Genomic DNA, 21,257 nt, shown 5'->3' on the forward strand with positions numbered 1-21,257 from the left:
AAAGCATAAAAATTGACCATATTGAAAACGCTCAGGATATATATAAGTAACCAATCTAAAGTTAGAAATATTTTTAAAACGAAACTAAATAGTTTCGGAATCGCAACTAAAAATTAGTTTCGATTATTTGTTTTCCTATTAACTTGGTTTTTTTACTTTTGTTTATATATATATAACATGCTGTGAACAAAATAGTTAAAGAATTTTTTTAACAACATTTATTCTCTATAATTTCAATGAAATAATTCAATTTTTAGTTTTTGACAAAGTGTCTTTATCCAGGCATTGCAAGCATAGTATAGCATATTGCATACAAAGATGGAAAGCAGAAAAGAAAGATCTTCACAAAATATTTCAAACTTATATAGCTTTAGGAAGGAAGTATTTAAATTTTAGGAGGGGAATAGTCTGTACAACTCAGTTGTTAAAGTTATTGCAAAGCTGTAGTTCAAGTGTTTGCGTTAACATGCAAAGTGTCAATTCATTTATGGAAAACTTTTTTTAAATTTTAAGCTTGTTCTGATAGCTGGATGGAATGGTACATTAGCCTTACTATAGCTGTACAAATATAAATCATGAATATTAAAAAAAACAAAAAAAAAAAACACAATCTATTGTGTCCAAACACTGACCAAGTGCTGAAGCACTAGCTTCTATGCAGCCACTCTTTTAAAAGCAAGATCTTTCCTGTTAAATATATAAATATCAATATGGCAGTCTATGACTGGAAATCTAAAATTGAAACTTTCAGTCTATAATTGTTGGAGGAGTAAATTTTGCAATATTTTCCTGCACGTACTTAAAAATGCTGTTTATGGATTTTTATCTAATCAATAGACAAACCTACTTCTTTCAGCACACCCAAGAGATGTCTTAAAACTGTGAAAGAAACTTTACATTTCCCACTTTTCCGATAATATGCAGATTTCTTACCCATGATCTTTAAATTTCTATTTGTCCATGTACTCTAATGATTTGAATTTTTTTTTAAATATAATTCTTTAATTACTTGAATTCAAACAAATTGATAAATTTATTTCAAGTTTACTTTTATTCTAATTTCATTCACTTCATGTTCAGTGAAAAGCTCTGTGAATTTAACTTATCTGATCATAAATACTACTTTAAGAGTAATTCTATTTAGATGTAACATTGGGAATATGTTATTCCATTTTTTAAAACTATATGAACAATTTGGTTACAAAGTTTTAAACGTATATTTATTAAGCCCAGTAAGAATTTTTGTTTACATAGTTAATTTTTTCTTAGTTATTTGAACATTTTATTCTTAATTAGCATTTTCTTGTTGGAATCATCTCTTAGTTACTGAACATATTCTTTACCTTTGCATATCTTTTCTATAGTTTTAACTTCATTTAATGAATTTCACTCTGATAAGAAATTGATAAATGAAAAATGTATTTCCATATGCAATAATTTATTTTCTGTTAGGTTATTATTATTTGGAATAATAAAAAATACTCATGGTTAGTGTATTCTCTTCTTAAAAGCATATAAAAGACAAAATCATTTCTCATATTTTAAGTAATCTAAAAATGCCATAAAAGAAGCTTTTAACATCTTTTGCATTATTTGATTGAGAGTTTGTCTTCAAGTTCTCAAATACAAATTTTTTCATTCTGATATTTATTCAATATGCAATAAGCATTTTTAAATAGTGCTTGATTATTATAGCTGTTTTATTTTTTTAGTGTTGTGCTTTTGTTCCTTGTGTTAGTGTTTTTGTTCCTTTTTAATATTTATCTTTTGAGATTTGAGATATTTTGCACTTCTACTCTTCATGCTTACTTAAGAATTAAAATGTTGTTTTTATTAAAATATCTTTAAACAACTAAAAAAAACTGTATGAAAACTAGAACAATTAATCTTACTTAAATGTTTTGAAAGTTATACAATACTGAAAAATAAAGTACGTGTGCCTTTCTATGTGTTGTCACTCTTCAGGCAAACACAGAATATAGACAAGAACATTTGATATACAGCTACCAAATTTGGTACATATATACCTTGAAAGTTGTAAACATGGACCTTGGAGTACCATTTTTTTGAAATTTTAATTAATTAAAAATTAAAATTTTATTGACATTTATGTATATTGACATTTTTTTCAATAATTTTCAAAAATGTTATTGCATAAAAATGAATTTTACACTGTTTTAAAAAGATTGTCTTTCTAATGATAATTTTTTCTGAATTTTGGTGATTTTTTAAATTTTTTTTTTCTAATATTAAACAATAAATTACATTATTGTCCTGATATTCAAACTGTTCTCATTGTGTCATCAAATATTTTATTACTGCAGGGGTGTTTGTGCTCCGGGGAAACCCCGGAATTCCGGGGATTTTGAACTTCGATACCCGGAAATTCCGGGGATCGTCGTTCAAAAGGAAGTAGGAATAATAATGAATTATTTATTTTGATCTGGGTAATTTTGTTTGCTTTGAAAGCAGAAAACGCAAGGTCAGTGTGTGTGGTGAAAACTTTTCCTTTCTTTCTCCAAAGGCAGTGATAATGCGTGAAAAGGGGGAAAAAACTTCTTTTTTGTTCTTTCCTTATTGCGAGTTATGACTCATTCCCCCGGTTCTCGGACATTCTCTTCTGGATTCTTTTCGGCAAGTAGGCGCGGCAGAAAAAAAAGGGAGAGACTTCGTTCGACCAGATGTGCGATCACGTGACCTGGGTTCAAAGGTCTTAATTTTGCAAAAAAAGTAATTCATTGAACTTTTATAATTAGGTCATTCAATACTTCATAATTGTAATTTTTCATTTCTCCCCCCCCCCCTTCTCGAAACTCCAAAATGTCGGTAGTAAGTCCGTAAAAGTTTCAGGGGATTTTTTGGGGTCCCACAAACACCCCTGATTACTTGATTTTCTTTCTAAAAGCTAAAAAAGAAAGATTCTGTTTAATATATTTGCAATTTATAAAACATATAAAGTGAAGTTAACAATACAATGAAATTTAAAAGATAGATGGTTTGCCCATTATGTTTTTAGTAAAACTGTGATGTCATGGGATGGGTCTTCATAAGAAAATTTCATGTATGCAATGAGCAAAACATATATAGTTAATATATCCATCCACCTATAATTAATATACCATCTAATCTCCATAAGCAATCAGTAAATGAAAATCAGTTCTAACAAAAAGGCTCTCTTATTAAAAAAATTAAAAAGGAAAAGAAAGGAATAAAGGATCCACATATAAAAAAATAAAAAGGAAAAGAGAGGAATAAAGCTTGAAAAAAAGTTGTCTCAAATAAATTGAGTCTGTCGAATATCTTTAAAAGAAAGAGCCCTTATGTCCCAAATTATTGTTCAATTTGAAAAAATGGGTAGCATAACAAAAAATACGCACACAGTATTTTATGTCCAGAGTTTTAAAGATCGTTTATTTATTTATTTTTTAATTTCTTTAATCCCGAAATTTGTGCTTGTACAATTTACTTGGCATTATTCAGAATTAGTACTTTCTAGAAGAATGTGGCAAGTACTTTGCTAACTAAAATTAATTAATATGTAGAGAACAATGTTCTCCATTGTCTTGTATGTTGAAGATATTTGCTTTTTTTGAGATATTTATTCATTTTTTTTTTGTTCTATGATCTTGAAAAGACAATGCTATTGAATCATTTAAGAAAAAAATGTTTACTTTCTCACGTATAAAATACACAAAAGGAAAATATTGTGATTATAATAATCATTTTCTAAAGTAAAATTCTAACTTGAGGTTTTTGACAAATTGCAGACTACTTTGAATCAAAACATATTTTTAAAATTATGTCTGTCTGTGAACATGGTAATTCAAATAATAATAATAATATGCTTTGATCAAGACAACTGAAATTTAGTGTCGGGTCATTGCAAAAAAATTTGTAGATTTATATCAAGTTTTGATTAAAGTGCATTCTCAGGAAGTTTGTAAGAATGCCCCTTGAATATGACATCTGTAAATATAGATACTTAGATAATAAAATTATCCAGTTTCAGCATCTAAAGTGTAGATATCAAATTTTTAATCAAATCAGTCTACAGGCTAACCATCTGTTGGTCTGTACATTCTCATGCATGTATACTGCATAAAAAAATGCATGTATACTATCACTTAAATTAATAAAGTTTGGTATGTAATTATCCAGTTCTGTATCCAATTTTAGCTTTAAATAGTGAATGAAAAATCTTCTAAAATGCATACTTGTTTTTCTGCCCTGTATTACGAAATGTTCATGAATGAGACTGAAAATAAAACTCTGAGAATCGTAAAAATCATTCACGACCTTGCATAATTTTATGCTGAAAGGTAGATAATGCATTTATTAAAGGGGATAATGCATTTATTTATGGGAGCTAGTTTTGGGAAGACCAATTTTACTGCTTTCTTATTATAGTCTACCATGAACAGCTGTTGATAAGTGAATTGATACAAGTGGCAACACAAATATTTTTGCTTCACAACAGCATATATTTTAGTTGTATGGCAATATCAATTTTAATAATATTAATAAATATTTGCATGTTTACCTTTATTAATTTTCTAGATTACTGAGCTCATTGCATTATGTTATGGCAATTATATATTCTGTAATGTCTATATCATAAATGGATTGGAGCATGTTCTTTATGTAGTTTAGAGATACTTGGTGCATTTCAGATGATTAAATCTCCATGGCAGTTAATATCTTAAGATATTAACTTCCATAAAATTAATATCCCCTAGAAATCCTTTTGACCTGTAGCATATCTCTTTAATGCATTGCTAAGAAAATCTTGTAAATAATTTATTGGGGAATAAATTAATGATAAGTATTGAAATCTAAATATGCGATAAATTCTGCCTATCATAAAAATACATACAATAATACTATAAATTATCTTTTATGGCATTTATTTTTAATAACAAAATGAAAAATAACTGATATTCATTTAGATGAAAAGGATGATAATATAGGCTCAAATTTCAAATAAATATGTAATAAATAAGCTTTTAATACAAATTTATTCAGAATTCAAAAATTGTTATTTTGATCCATTCTGAGACAATTATGGAACAGGAGAAAATTAGTAACAAGAAAGATTGCAAACGAGTTTAAATTTAAATCACTAAACAGCATTGGTGTTCATGTACAAACAACTTCAAGAAAATCTGGCTGATAGGACAAGGAATTACGGAGAATAGAATGCAAATTCAGATGTCAGTTTCTTCTTGAGATAATATAACAAATTGACTGAAATGCGCTAGTTGGGAACTTCGCAACAAAAACTGTTATCCTCTTTTTCCAGGATTCTACAGTTAATAAATCTCAGAAAAAACCAGTAATTATAGAATTTTTTTTTTAAATGGGGCTTATTGAAATGTACAATGCAAATCTTAATAAGAGACTGGTAATTAAAATTAAGGCAGTCCAGAAATTTGTTGTATTACAGTAAGTAATAAGAAATATAGTAAGTTGTAATAATCAAGTAATGATATATATTATTATATCTTCGTTTTTAATTTTAAGGCAATCATCAGGCAACATGAGATTATTACGTAAGCATTTCTATCGCCAACTGTTACAACGCTTATCAAGTGCGTTCAAGCGAGGACAGTTACTGCGCACACTAGTTGTCTTTTTGCTCTGCTGTTGTCCTGGTATTGAGACAACATTGTCGGGATAACTAATTAACATTAAAACATTCACTCGGAAACATTAATGTTTTAGAAGGCATATATTTTTTATGTTTAACTGTAAAGTTTTGGTCTCAATCAACATCTTTTTAAAAAGAAACATAAAAATATTTAACTAAAATCTATAGATAATCGTTTAAAATCATGTTTATAAAGAATACCTAATAAAAACGAAATATTCACTTCTGATTCATATTTTAAGGGAAAATAGCACTAATCTAAGAGAAGTTATAATTTATGTAAAGTTTAAAAACAAATTACGTTTGATGCAGATCAGCTCTCACTCTGTTAAAATGGCGATCCTCCAAAATACTAGTATGAAATGAATTGAAATGAGGATAAATTCAACAAAACAATCCGCAATAAAATAAATTCTATAGTAAAAATGGCGGAGTATCTGGCTTCAATTTTTGGTACTGAAAAAGACAAGTAAGTTATTCTTTTGCCACATTCAGATAATCTTATTTTTCAACAAATAATTTATAAATTTTATTAATCAGTTTTATTTTTCAGTGGTTAGTTTTCATGGTAATTTATGTGATTCTTCATATAGAGTTCCATATTTCGATTTTCGAATAATTTATCTTAATAATTGTACTATGTTTGTATTTGTAATATTATTGGTTAATTTATTTTACTTTGTTGCTTCCTTAGTTTAAAGCTGTCATATCATTTTTAAACAATTTAAATGTTCCTTTAAAGGAAAATTCGCAGCTATTATTTCTGTATTAACACTAAACAGCGGGCGGTCAAATGACCATCTTTCTTTGGCAGTTTCAATTTATGAAGTGTCAATAGTTTAGTGTTAAACAGTAAAACTTCTGCAGCAGCCATCCTTCGTTTCTTGCAAAATCGGCAGCCCAATGCTTAATAAAATAAGTTTATTTTTTAAATTCTCACACAGTAAATTTAAAAATAAGATAGCTTGGAAACAAAAATGCTTTAATTTGAATGCTTTTAAAACAAAGCATTTAATACTTTTAAAAATAAAAAAGATTTCTCATTTTTTTTTTTGAAAAAAAAATTGTTTGTTTGGATTTTTTAGAGTTAATTTTATTGTTCTTTTAACAGGAAAAATTAATTGTAAATCAATTCATCAACAAATGTAGAAGAATGGCTGAAATATTATTAGCTTTTCCAAAACTATTGAATTAATGATTTTGGCATTTTTCCATAGATGAAAAGTATGGCTAACATTCTTGCTGAATTCTTGTCATATTGATTGGAAAAGTAAATTCATGATAGATTTGTTGTTAAATTTGGAAGAGTGGTATATATATATATATCAATTTTTCTCTTATTATTTATTGAACAAATAACGCAGGCCTCCAAAAATACTTTTCAAAAATTGTTTTGGTTTTGATGACTGATTTTTACGTTATTTGTAGTACTGATTCTAAAATTGTAATCCATTTATTTCAATCATGTTTTTACAAACTGATTCTATATTTGGATGGAGACAGTTGGCATCGCAAAATTTTGACATTACATTTAAACTTTATTATTTTATAAATCCACATAAATTACATTTATATCCTAGTTCAAGTAATTATTAAGTATATGTAGAAAATTAAAAATTCTTATAGTAACAAAAGTGTGTTTTTTTTGTTTTGTTTCTAAAAGTTCTTTTGCCTCTTTTCTTTTTGTAAACTTTGCAGGGATTGTCTTTTCTGTATTGATAATATTTTTTCATAGTTAAGGGATTCAGCAAACTTTCTTGTTGATGACATGTTATCATATTTATGCTACTCTTGTATGTACTGGTGTTGCTTTGAAACATCACAATTACACATAATTCTGAGTTCAGATTACTCTGATTATGATTAAAATGGAATCTTACTCTTGCTTAGAAACCCTGGTCACTTAAATCTCTTGATGCAGTAGTGGGTAAAGTTAACATTTCTCTCCACATCTTGAAAGAGATGATTAATTTCCATTTGATTTCTGTTGATCATTTGTATTTATTCACTTTTTCTTTCTTTTAATAAAAGGAAGAACAGAGGCAAAAGAAATGGATTTCAATGAAATCAAATGGTAATTATCTTTGTAGCTTCAAGTACCCTTAGAGTTTATTTAACCTTTGACTACGAATTAAAAGTTCTATGCCGCACAAATGCAACCATTGTAAAGGATGACTATAAATTTTATTGTTAATATTATTTAACTTGTATGATAATAGGATTTAATGAGTGGAAATTTTTGCCAGTATTACTACAAAAGTCTCATGTTGATAATTTCCGAGTGCTTGTTGATGTATATATTGGTGCTTTTTAGGATTAAGTTGATACATCTTTTGTTGTATCTGTCAAGGTTCGTACTGATATTTGATTGTATCTGATATAGCTGGTAACTTAATCTTTTCCCATCAGATTGAAACAAAGTGCTTGATGGGTATTGATTCTCATATTTGCACTTAGATTACAGTTGATAATGGTTTCTTGCAGGATGAAGAGTAGATTGATACTGAAGTGTGATACTTGAACTGATTACTTCATATTTTTTAGACCCAACAGCCTATCTTTCCCACCAATTGTTATTAAAATATTATCTGTTTATGGATATTAGCTTTAAAGATTCTTATCTTTAGTTAAATTGCTTATTAGCTATAACTTTTTGGGTATTAATTTTAATTGTGTGCTTGTGTTTAAATCAACTTTAAAAAAAATTAGGATTTTTTTTTTTTTTTTTTTTATAAAACTTAAAAGATTAATGGAGTGAGAGTTTATTTTTCTTTTTAATATCAGAAAAGCTACTTTGCTTGTTGATGATATGCCATTGACCCGAGATGTTTTCAAAAGTGATGTGTGGCCTTGATTTTGATAATGATAGACATGTAGTTGAGAATAAGAAAGGAAAAGTCTTGTCACTATTGTTAGTGTAGAAGGTTGGGATTCTTCTGTGATATGTGCATTGTTACGTGGAATTAAGAACAGTTTTGGCTATTGATATATATAGCTAAGAAAAACATGATATATATTTATAACATTGTCAAAGCAGAATGCTGAATCATAGTATATTGATCTAATACTTTGTAACAGTTTATTATAGTATCATTGATTGAAAACAAATGGGAAATCTTAGAGATAATCAAAGTCTAAAAGCTGATACTGAGTACTCAATATTCATAGTCTGTACTAGTTTTGTGTGTCTGATACTTTTGCATGCCGAATACAAGGCATCAAGCTATATAGTATCACTCAACTTTTGCCGCCTAGAATGACTGATAGCAAAATAGATATGGGTAGCTCCTTTTTTTTCTCTCCATTAGTGTATATAATTTTTTTCAAAAGTTACTTATGGTTCAAAAACAAACTTTTGATCATGCAGTTGCAATTTTACACTAAACAATATTGTACAATTGTGGCTACAGTGTTTACAAATAATACTGTACCCATTGTGATTACAGTGTTGCAATTATTTGTAAAAATATTTTTACCCTTTCAGAATTTTTCTAATCAAAAGTTTGGAAATCTTAATGTCAAAAAATCATTAAAATGTGGTTAATATTCATGACATCCTATAATCCCTATTTGATTATGCAAACTCCTACTAGTAGCTGAATTAGCATATAAAATCATAAGTAGAATGTAATTTAGCTGACTATTTTTTTTTTTTTTTTTGTTACAATTTGTGCTGGTTTCTTTGGTTTTGTATTAATAATTTCCCATTAATGTAAGCACAGAAGAAATATTTAACGCTTAGTATCCATTACATAATTTGTTTTCTTTCATTTATATTATAAATCAAATTGTTTTCAGAAAACATATAAGCATATCTTAGGGTTTATTTTTAGTTGGTACACCTGCATTAACTTGGGCTGGAGTTGATAAGCAGTTAAATTCTGTTATTTAATACTATACAAAACAAAAAATTTAACAATTGCTATTGAATAAATGAATACAAGAATTGCATTTTTTTAAAGTTTCAGCTCTATTCATTTTATGATTAAGAAAGCACTATTGGAAATCTTAAGTACCTGCATTGGTAAATAGATAAATTTATCTGATTCATGACATAGAAATAAGTTTTTTCTTTTCTAATATCAATTTTAAAACATATGTTACATATGGTTGCCTAGATACTTAACAATATATCTAATTATCACAATAATTCAATATGTTTAATTTGATAGACATCTGTATTAAAACAGTTGCATAACAAGTGACGTATGTATACTGTGGTGTCTATCTAAAGAGTATAACCAAGAAAAAATGTGACTTTTCTTTACAAAGCCAACTATGACATTAAAGGAATTTTTTTTAAAAAAAAGCTAAACCTGAATACCATTTACCCTTTATCATTTTAGTAGAAGCATTATCAACTGCATTTGTATAATGTGTGTGTATATGTATATAGAGAGAATATTTAATTTTACATTTCATAAGTTGTCTTTTATTCCATTATTTTGGAGAAAAGGATAGAATATAAATTAACCAAATCAGAAAAGTCTTCTAGAAACAAGATTTAATTTTTGAAAGGGTAATAAATATCCCTTTCAAAAATATAAAGGGTATAATATCCATTTCAAAAATATAAAGGGTAATCCTCCTATAAAAAATGTTATAGGGGGAAATGCCTCTAAATTTTTTTTTAATAAATATGGTGTAAAACTATTTATCTTGTGTACAGAGTATGACCACTTTAACTTGTTATGCTCCTTAAATAACAAACATCTTTATCTAAGGAAAGTCTCTCAGATTTGAATTAGATTATCCAAAATTTTCTTCTTTATATAAGTAATAATTCATATTAAGAAAAAAATTTAATATTTAATATGGGGAATTTCAGTGAATTCTTAAGTATTGGCACATTTTTAGTAAAGTTGCAATGCATGCATATTACAAATAAATTAGGCTGAAGATTCAACCCTCCCTTCCTGTCTTGTTCAATAGTTTTAATTTCAATCTAAGTTTGGGAAAAAATCTGACCACTAATTTTATGTCATTGAATTGTGTTCAATTAAAAAAAAAAAAAAACTCTTTTCAATTAAGAAAAATATTTTAATTATTAGAACTCAGTAACCGTAAGTTTTATAAAAATGCTGCAACTTTCTAAAACAGTTACAGCAATTTTTTTTTTCTACACAATGTTAAAGATAAATTTAAATTAATTGTTCAAACTTAAATATAAGATTTTTTTTTATTATTATTAGGTAGAGTAAGGAAGATCATAGTCCTGTATTGGTTTACTTATTATTTGACAATGTTAAGGTGTAAATATTTGTACAAAACTTGTTATTCGTGAAAATTGGTTTATTGAATATGCATACATAATTATGTGCATATTGAATATTTCACACATTATGGTGAGTAAAAAAAAAAAATCTAGGATTGCTTTATTCTTTTATAGTTTTTACAGCCTGTTGAAAAAATTGCATTCAATAAAGAATTAACAAAAGTGGATTGAACCTCTTAGCAAAACCAAATTGTAATGGGAAATTTTCTAATAACTAATGAGAATTTTGAAGAATCTTTCAAGAAGAAAAAATGAGAATTAATTTCTTGCCATTTATTTAAATATATAAAGAAACAATTCATTATTTTTGGGTATAAATATACTGTTTTCAATAATGATTCTATTTTGTTTTTTTTAATATTAAAGTTAAGAATAATTTTTTAAAAATTAATTTCATGAGAAGATAATGAAATGTGAAATGTTTTTTGTAACTTGTTTTTTTATTAATATTTATATTTTGCTATTAATATTTATATTTCCTATTTAGAGTAAACTGTTCATTTTATTTCAAAATTGGAGCTTGCAGGCATGGAGATAGGTGTTCTCGCATCCACAATAAGCCTACTTTCAGCCAGGTATGCATTATCTTTTTTTTGCTAGTATTATTTTTATAACAATTAGTAGCAACATGTTAAATTTTATAAAAATATTTTTGTGATCAAGTATCTGTATTTTTTAGACTGTACTGCTTCAAAACTTATACCACAACCCCCAAAATTCTGCTCAATCTGCTGATGGATCACATTGCAAATTTTGTGAGTATATTTATTTGTTTTTATTTTATTAATTGATTTTAATTGTATGAATAAAAGAGTTTTCGGTATGTGTTTCTATTCACTTGATAGTAACCACAATTGACTAGGCAATTGTTTCAAGCTCCTAGACTTATAGGAGCTGCATGCAGATTGATTTACAAATGCTTTTAGCCTGGTTATCAAAGTCAATAATTTTTTTTAAAAAATGCAGATTGTATAAAATTTTGAAATATATCTATTTTTAAATAATATAAATGGCCAGGCTCCTGTCTGTTTCGTTACATTCATTTGTTTTATGCAGTACTTATAAATGCTTAGCATTGTCCAATCAAGAGTCATATTAAATATCTTTTTTCAAAAAAAAAATACTTTAAACAATGTTAAAATTACGAATAATTATTAGCTTGTTGATTGGGTTAATGTATTTAAAAGTGCGACTAAACTGATCAATTTATTAAGATATTCTTCATAATTAATGCTGCATAGCCTAAATCTGCCACTGACCAAAATACATGTAGAATGTAGCAATTATTCAGCTCTGCTACAAAATGTTCAGTTTTATGCTATCTTTGCAGAATAGAAACAAAATTTGTGCAGGTTGCTTTTTAATAACTGCCAATAGAAAGATGTTTTACACCAACACTTACATTCTATGAATTTATGCATTTTCTTTATTCATTATTGTATTTGAACTCATACAATTTCTTTATTCACTGTATTTGAATATTCAAATAAAAAAAAAAGTACAATTGTCCAAATTGCTGTTAATTTTTTTCCCTGTTATATGCTTGAATATAAATACCATTGATTTATATAAAAAGATAAAATTATGTTATGCTAGTTTTAATATTAAGCTTGGAAATCTTAACTCATCAGAAATTGTTTATTGTTATATAATTTTCTATTACTTTCATATGGAATTCATGAAAAGGCAGCCATATTGTTTCTACAAATGGACTGAGCCATGCATGAACACTTGTAAATCTTAAGATAGTTATTCTTCAGTTAATTTGTATCACTTTTTTCCACAAGTAATTGTGAATTTTCTTTCTCCTTCCAATATTTCTGTTTTCATATTCTGTATAGGAATGTGTCAGTGAAATTATTGTAATTTGAATATTATAATATTATTTTTTAGAAATCGTCTCTTGAGGTTTTCTAATTGACCAAGGTGTGCTAAACTTATCTAACATATATAATTTAATATTTATTATCTGTTAGACTATCAATGCAACAATTACTTTATACTGGTATTATTAATTGTATTTTAATTCTCTGACTTAAGTATTCCATTATTAAATTGATGCTAATTTCTCTACCAATAAAATTGTTCTCATTGTATTATTATAATTTCTTTTGTATTTGATTTTAATCATGAAGCTAGAATTCTGAACTTATGGAGAGATAGCCCTCATAATAATGATTTTAAGGTTTGTAATAACTGAGGATGTAACAGATTAATGCATTTGTATCTTTATAACCTGAAATGCAATTTCTTTATGTCATGTCTTGAATTATTAAATTTATGATTTTTTTCTATTAATTATTCATTTAATTTTATTTAATCTTCATTAAATTCAATTCAGAGATTTATTTTGAAATGATTTGTTGCTGTACTTTTTACCTCTGCAATTCTGCACATATTTAGTGAATAATTTTCTATTTTTACAGTAACAAATTTGACAGAAGAAGAAGTTCAAGAACATTTTGATAATTTTTTTGAAGATGTGTTTGTTGAACTCGAAGATAAAGTAAGTACATAATTTTTATTGTTTTCTAATGATGTTTGTATTGTCTTCCTTTTTTTTTTGTATGTTTTTCATTTATGTCATTAATGTTTTTAACATATAATTATCATATTCTGCAAACATGACTTTGAAGATCTCTTAATTTTTGTTATTTGGTAAATTTGTGTTATAAATTAATTTTTTTTTAATACTGAAGTTAGTAGTATTTAGTAATGTCTTGACACAGATAAACAATAGTTTAAACTAGAGATCTTAAATTTATTCTATTTGCAATCAAACTAGAAACATTTCTTTTATCTCATAGCTAGAATATTGGTCTGGTTCCAATGAATTGAATAACTTAAATTAAGATGGCACAAGTAGAAATTTATAATAGTTATATAAAAATATTTGTTAATCAAACAAAAACAATCTAACTCTCAATAGATAACCAAAACAATTCACTAACTCATTCACAGAAAATAGAATATAGTGAATCGGATTCTCGGCAATCTCAAGTTCTGCAAGATGCCAATGATTATGCAATACTCTCAAGGAAACGCTTCTTTTGGTGATTGTAGCAAGGATTTTATATACTCTCTAAAGGCTCTTGAGTTTTTCAGTAAAGAATAGAAATTTCATGATGGCAGATCAATATATTTGAGACCAAAAACTTTACCAAGAAAACATACATTTTAATTTACAGAACATTAATAATATGAAGTGTTAAAGAACAATAACTAATAATAAATTAAAAGTATTTCTTTAATAAGTTATAAAGGTTTTAAAGGCTCTACAATTTTCATAACTAATTTTTTTAAAAATAATTGTCGAAAGGTATAAAAAAAATACCCTGATTTGAAATAAGTTTCCAAATAAAAAATAATGATTGTAAGAATATTTATGAAATATTGATTGTGTTATTTTAATACTTAAGCTTTTGAACTGGGATATTCAGTCAACATTGCATCTTTTGTTTTCTGCAATTGTTTACTTGAATTTCTTTCATTAATATTGTTATATTTCCTTGAGATTAATTAATATTGCTATAATGATCAGTCATCTAATGAAAATTTTAGAATTATTTAACCATGTTTTTTATTTTTCATTACTGTGTTTTGAATTACATATTTTATTATATGAAGTCATTTAGCCTTTTTCAGTCAATAAGTCGATCTTTATTGCGTTTTCTGTGATGGAATACTAAAATGAAATACATTTTTCTTATAACTCAATTAAGAATGGGATTTCACGAATTTTGTTAAATTTACTAAATGGAATATATTGTGTCAAATTATCAAAAAACCGTTTTAATTTTTTGTAAATTTGAAATTTTAATTTTTTGTCAGATGTTATGTATAAAAGTTTAAAAAACTTTTTAATATTTTAACTAATGGTAATAGATGTTTAATGTTTTATTCAATTTGTATGTATAGAAAATTCTGAAACCTGCATATCAAATAGACAGTAATTGTGAGCAGTAATTATGAAATAATAAGGCAGCCTAAAAATATGTATGCAGTTACATACTTTTAGACTATCATATTATTTTATAATTTTTTTTTATTTAAATATATTATCTCTGTGCAAATGGTCATCTTTCTGTATCACTTTTAGAAAATATCAGTTAAATGTTGTATGCCTGATATTAAGTATTAGATTTCAGAGGAAAGAAATGAATTTTAAGAAATACTTTATAAATATCTTATTAACAGATTCTTTAAATTTCGATAATCTGTTAATATAATGAAATCTTTAAAATCATTTTTAATATTTAATTTTAGTATGGAGAAATTGAAGAAATGAATGTTTGTGACAATCTTGGAGATCATCTAGTTGGGAATGTATATGTAAAGGTAGGTATTAATTTTAGGTTTTTATTTTTGTAAGTTTTGAAATTGCATAAGCTGATGAAGTTGAATTTGTTAGAATAAATTTAATAAAATTAATCAATTTAAAAATTTCAGCAAATAAACTTGTTCAAGAGAATATAGTACTTATATATTTATTTTAATTTATATGGATCATTAAATTTCTTTGTTGATCTTAAACCTGGACATTCAAGTTTTTTGGACGTAGTTTTTCAAAATAATTCCGTTAATTTTTTCAGCATAGGAATTTTTTTAGTGCTTGCTTCTTTCCTACTAATTTTGTTTTAACTTAATTAGTGACTGTCCAAAAAGAGTTTTCTGTCCTGCCATATTCAAAATGGTCAAACATGGGAATACAGTGCTTTTGTTCAGGTATAAAAGATACTATTTTTCATTCTCTTTGTGAAAATAACCCTGATACGTCTTTTAAAGTATTTTGTTATGAGTGGTATGTGTTCCTTAGAGTTCCTTATGAAAAAATTGGAATAAATTTAAGTAATAGATGTTGGGAATTGCTTAAATGCTGTTTATCACACATTTTATTTATTTTTTTGCAAGCAGTTTTTCAATAACTTCTGGATGTAATAAAGTTTTGAAATTTTTTACATTTATATTTTTATGACAGTGTATTATTTTAAAAACTTAATTACCAATTAAGTTTGGATTTCATACAAATTTTACTTCCTGTGATTGAATTTGTGAACAAATAATTAAGAGATTCTATAATACTTATGATAATGAATTATAAGATTAAAGACAAGAAAATAATTAAAATAAAAAGCTCAATTTTAATTCATTAATTAGAGTATATTAAAAATGTTTTTGTAATTTGTTTTTGCCCAAGAATTTATTAATCATAATACATTTTCTTAAATTTAAATTCTTTATATATGTTTGTCATTTGCTATGTTGGGATGAGAAATTTTAATATAATCATCAAAATTAAAAGAAAATGGACATTGTTTTATTTATTATTTTACTTTTAATTAGTTTCGCAGAGAAGAAGATGCTGAAAAAGCTGTGGAAGATTTAAATAAGCGATGGTTTGCTGGTAGGCCTATATATGCAGAACTTTCTCCTGTCACTGATTTTCGTGAAGCTTGTTGCAGACAATATGAAATGGGGTTAGTATATAAATATCTTTATGTGTATTTGCTTAAAATCCTTCATCACATAATTTTAAAATTCTTTGAAGAATAGCTGTAGTTAATTGATAACTAATATGCTTAATTTGAGATTTTTGGCAAAATTAAGAAATTAATCAGTGGTAGAATCCTTCATCACATAATTTTAAAATTCTTTGAAGAATAGCTGTAGTTAATTGATAACTAATATGCTTAATTTTAGATTTTTGGCAAAATTAAGAAATTAATCAGTGGTAGAGAGTTGATTACTAAGAATAAATAAATAGTGGATCAGTTCTTTTTTTAAATTTGAATGAAACAAAATATGCTTTGCTTATCTTTTTTATGTATTCATAAGACTTGCCTCTAGATTTTTATGATGTTGACTTTAAGTATAATATTTTTTATTTTCTCTGAAAATAATAAAAATTTTACTTTTCGAATTAATTTAGGATTTGAGAAATTTGTAATAAGTGGTTGAAATTTAAAGCTTATTTAAAAAAAATTAATTTATTAATTATTCTATTTCTCTCTTGTTTATTATTCTATTTCTCTCTTTCTCCTATAAAAGAGGATTATGAAACTATGCATATAAATTTTTAATTGTTGTGGAAGTTTCCTTCACTAACAATTAAATTTCTCTTATTTTTAAACTTATTAAATAAGATTTGAATATTTCCTTAAACTGCTATGAACATATCATGTAAACTGTTTTTATCTTTTGCTGAAGATTTGATCATAGTATAAAATATCTATTATCATTATTTTAATTATATTGTTTCATCAGGTATGCTTCCTTCTTTCTGTTAGAAAAATTACTGAAGATCCCCCCCCCCCTTCTATGTTATTGAATAAACTATGCTATGAACTTAAAATTTTCTGTTTAAATTGCTTATTAAAGTATTTTGTTAAAAAGCTGGCATATATGTTTTCAAATGTTTCCTAACTATTTAAGTGATTTTGTTAAAATTATTTAAAATATTTTTGCATCTTTCAATTGAAGAAAAAGAAATGCACGTATAGATTTAAATAACCTTTGATTTATCATGTTTAATATTGTTTTCCCTTCCTACATTATATTTATCTAAAAATACTGAGAATTGATTTTTGAAAATTAAAGTAGAAATTAAAATTTTGTAATTCTAACTAAGTATATTAATTGTAATTTTTTTTTTCTTTTACATCTTTTGATGAATATAAAAGAAGTGGTTTTTATGTTATATAGTATATGAATATATTATTCATAAATTTTTTCTTTTACATCTCTTAGTGAATGTACAAGAAGTGGGTTTTGTAATTTCATGCATTTGAGACCTATTTCAAGAGAACTCAGACGTGAATTATATGGTAGACATAGAAGACGAAGGTAAATCATGTTTTTTTGTGCAATGAAGTTTTAGTTTTCTTCCAGATGTAAAATGCTGATACATGTATATATAAAACATTGCAGTATTAATCGTGATATTAATAATATTAAAGTTGTGTAATATTAAATAGAAGAAATGGTATCTTTTAATTTTTTTAAAGTCATATGGGATGGGTAAATGTCGAAATTGTTGGTAAATAAGCATTAACATTTCCCCTAGACTTGGATCAAATGTCCTTAAAACTTAATATTTAGGAAAAGAAAAAAAAAATTATAAATTAAATGCAGTTTTAAAAAATTATAAATTATTTAATTTAACAACGTATTGATATTTCAATTAATATATTCATTTTTAATGCAAAATTTTATTTTTTCTCATAATACTTGAAATATAATTTAATTCTTAAAAGAGTATTAATTATAAGTATAAATGGATTTTTAATATAACAATAATTTAATGAACTTACAGAAGTTTCAGTTACTCCTTGTTTAATCAAAAATAAATATTCATTTCCCTAATACTTGAATTATAATTTTTAAACAGAAAATAATTTTAAATATAACTTAAATGGTGATAAATATTAAGCATAATTACTAACTATAATAAAATTTTATTCAATATGTGTAGAAATTTTTTCTGCTTTTATTAATTTTCAAGGGTATAAAAGAACCAGATTGGCAATTATGCAGAAGCATTGGAAAAAATATATTTCTGTGTGTAATTATTCACAATTGCAACATTTGTTGATCTATTGGGCAAACATCATTTACATTGAAAAATATTTGTCTTTCTTTAGAAAATTGGGCAGGTATCAAATGTACTGTATAATGTTGTTAAAAAATTTTTGCCATCTCCTATGCATTCAATAAATTAACACCTGCTTTCCTTTTCTTTCCCATTATTAATACCAGGAATATTTCTGATGTATTTAATGAATTATCAACTGCTCTTTTTAAGAATATACAGTTTTGTTGAGTTAGAACAATCAGTTTGACATCAGATAAATTTAAAAAATCTAAACTTTTAATATTTTAAGAATTGTTTTTTAAGTTACTTATCTTTAAAATTATTTTCATTAATATTTTGTTTAAAAATTAAATTATAATTCAAGTACTAAGTGAATAAATGTTTATTTTTGCTTAAAAAAATAAGAAAAACATATAAAAACTATTTGAAAAATTGAAATAAATTTGAGAAGAAATCAAAAGAAAAACAAGTCCAGGACAAAATGCAGGTCTTGCAAATATGAAGCCAATGCTCTACCAAGTTGCTATCATTATGCTTGGCGATGCTCGCAAATTACTGTGTAAGTATTATATATGAGCAATGCTGCAAGTTTGAGGGTCATTTTCTCAGAATTATCTGGCTATTGCTTTTTAAAATTTTGATGAATTAACACCCTGAAAGTATATGCTTGTCTTAACAGGCCACAGCATTTTTTTTTTTTAGAAAAATGTGCTAATAATTTATAAAATATACCCTTTGTATAAAAATGAAACAGTTTTTAAATTTATAACAATAAGTATATTTTCAATAAGGATTAAAAGACATCAAATTACTAGATATTTAATACTGAAAAAAACAAAACAAATTTTAATGTATTTTATTATGATTGATAGAACGTTTAATGTAACACCAAATCATTGAGGCAAAATATAAAAGCATAAGAAAAAATAAATGTTTACGTTTAACATTTTAAAATACTTCAAAAGAATTGAATGATTAAGGCTTCAAAGACATGTAAATAATCTTGGAACGCCAAGCAGTGTAGAGATCTAACATTATACAATTTACATTCATAGGCAGTACCTTGCCTTTTCTCGTATTGCACACAAACTCTGCATCTTTTCAGTTTTTTTTATCATCTATTTTACCATAAATAATTGAAGATTTTGTTATTATCATTGGAAAAATCCATAGGCCATAAATTTGTATATTCCTCCCCTCAGAGAAAGATAAACAGTCTTTTAGCGATGATTGTGTTATTGAAATTGGGAGAAATAAAACCCTTGCTAAAATAAAAACCAAATGATAGTTTAATGACCTAACCTAAATGAAAGGTTAAATTATGGCAAAACTTCAAAATGAGCAATTTACTTTACATTAGTAGACATGTAGCTCTGTTTACATTGACGAAAATCCAATAATTCACAGACAGTTGCCCAGTCCCAATCTTGCCATTGGAAGAGAAATATTGATGTATAAGACCAAACGTTTGAAAGAAATATGAATTATTAGTGCCATTTAACAGAAGGCATTTTGCTCCCAAAGCCCAACACATCTGAGTATTAATAAGCCTAAAGCATTCTTCTGTTTTGACCTAAGGATGTCTGTGGAGAATCCGATATAAACAAAGGTGATGGGTTAAAAGTTGAGGAAGAAATTCCAAGAATCGAAATTTTGCAAAAGTAGTTGTAATGTTTTTTAAAATTCTTCTGCAATTTTAGAAATTGGAGAAATTTACATAATTTTTTTACCCACCATGTTATTTTATTTAATATACTAACTAATAACATATGCAGTTAATACTAAAGTTTCGTCTTTAATTCTGTAGGATTATTTGCAAGTTTCATACTAAATAGTTATTCATTGATATGTTGTGGTAGATATAAATATTTCATCATTTAGCAGTGCTTGACTATTGTAGTAAGTTAAAAAGCTTTCACATTCACACAATACATGTCACCATCTACATATATATTGTTTTATAGTTAATATAACATGCCCTTTTTTTCATCCCATGATATGCCTTTGATTCTGAAATTAAATCGACTTGGTACAACTGGGCTTGCATCATGTCAGCATGAATTGATTCCTTATTGTTATTGCTAATGTTAAAGAAGTACTATTATTGAAATTGACTCATCGTAAAATAACTCTAGTGTTGCCTCTGAACAGGATGTAAATATAACTAAATTAAACTTAAATTTTTAATTTTTTGTATGCTACTTAATATTATTACTATTTTTACAATTTAATTTAACATTTTTAATTCCATTTTACAGATCTAGATCCCGTTCCCGCAGTCCCCGCGAACGTAGGAGATCTCGCAGTCGAGAGAGACGCCGCAGATCCCGTAGTCCCAGAGAAAGAGAAAAGGATAGAGATAGACGAGATCGTGAAGGAAGATTCTAACATTACATACCAGACCAAAACGTGTCATGTGGTTTTTCATACATTTAAGTAGCATATTCAAGCATTATAATAATTCAATGTAATTTCGTCTCATTTTCTATCTACGTATTTAGTCTTAATAAATAAAGGCGTCTTTCTCTGTGGAATTCATCTGTTTTTATACACTTATGGCACTAAAGTCTTGAACTATTATTAAGCTTTTGGAAAAATGAAATTTTTATATGAGCCTAATGCAGTGATCAAAAGTTCTTACACAAATTCTAAGAGTAATTGAGGCAAATAAAAGCAGTTTTTTACAACAGGATATGCTGTTGCAAATCCAAAGGATGACAGTCACAGTAAGCTCTATGCTAATG

General features: G+C 26.1%; 1 protein-coding gene across 1 annotated transcript; it reads left to right on the forward strand.

Annotated features, from left to right (window-relative positions):
- The first annotated feature begins 5,964 nt into the window (after positions 1 to 5,964).
- LOC129981607 (splicing factor U2AF 26 kDa subunit-like) lies at positions 5,965 to 21,047 on the forward strand. Its single transcript, XM_056092516.1, has 8 exons — positions 5,965 to 6,116; positions 11,410 to 11,497; positions 11,602 to 11,677; positions 13,349 to 13,428; positions 15,189 to 15,260; positions 16,266 to 16,399; positions 17,670 to 17,765; positions 20,772 to 21,047. Exons 1-8 carry the CDS (start codon positions 6,073 to 6,075, stop codon positions 20,899 to 20,901), a joined length of 720 nt encoding a protein of 239 aa, XP_055948491.1. The 5' UTR covers positions 5,965 to 6,072; the 3' UTR covers positions 20,902 to 21,047.
- The last annotated feature ends 210 nt before the right edge of the window (positions 21,048 to 21,257 follow it).

Source organism: Argiope bruennichi, chromosome 8 (genome assembly GCF_947563725.1).
Source record: "Argiope bruennichi chromosome 8, qqArgBrue1.1, whole genome shotgun sequence".
In the NCBI taxonomy this organism is placed as follows: domain Eukaryota; kingdom Metazoa; phylum Arthropoda; class Arachnida; order Araneae; family Araneidae; genus Argiope; species Argiope bruennichi.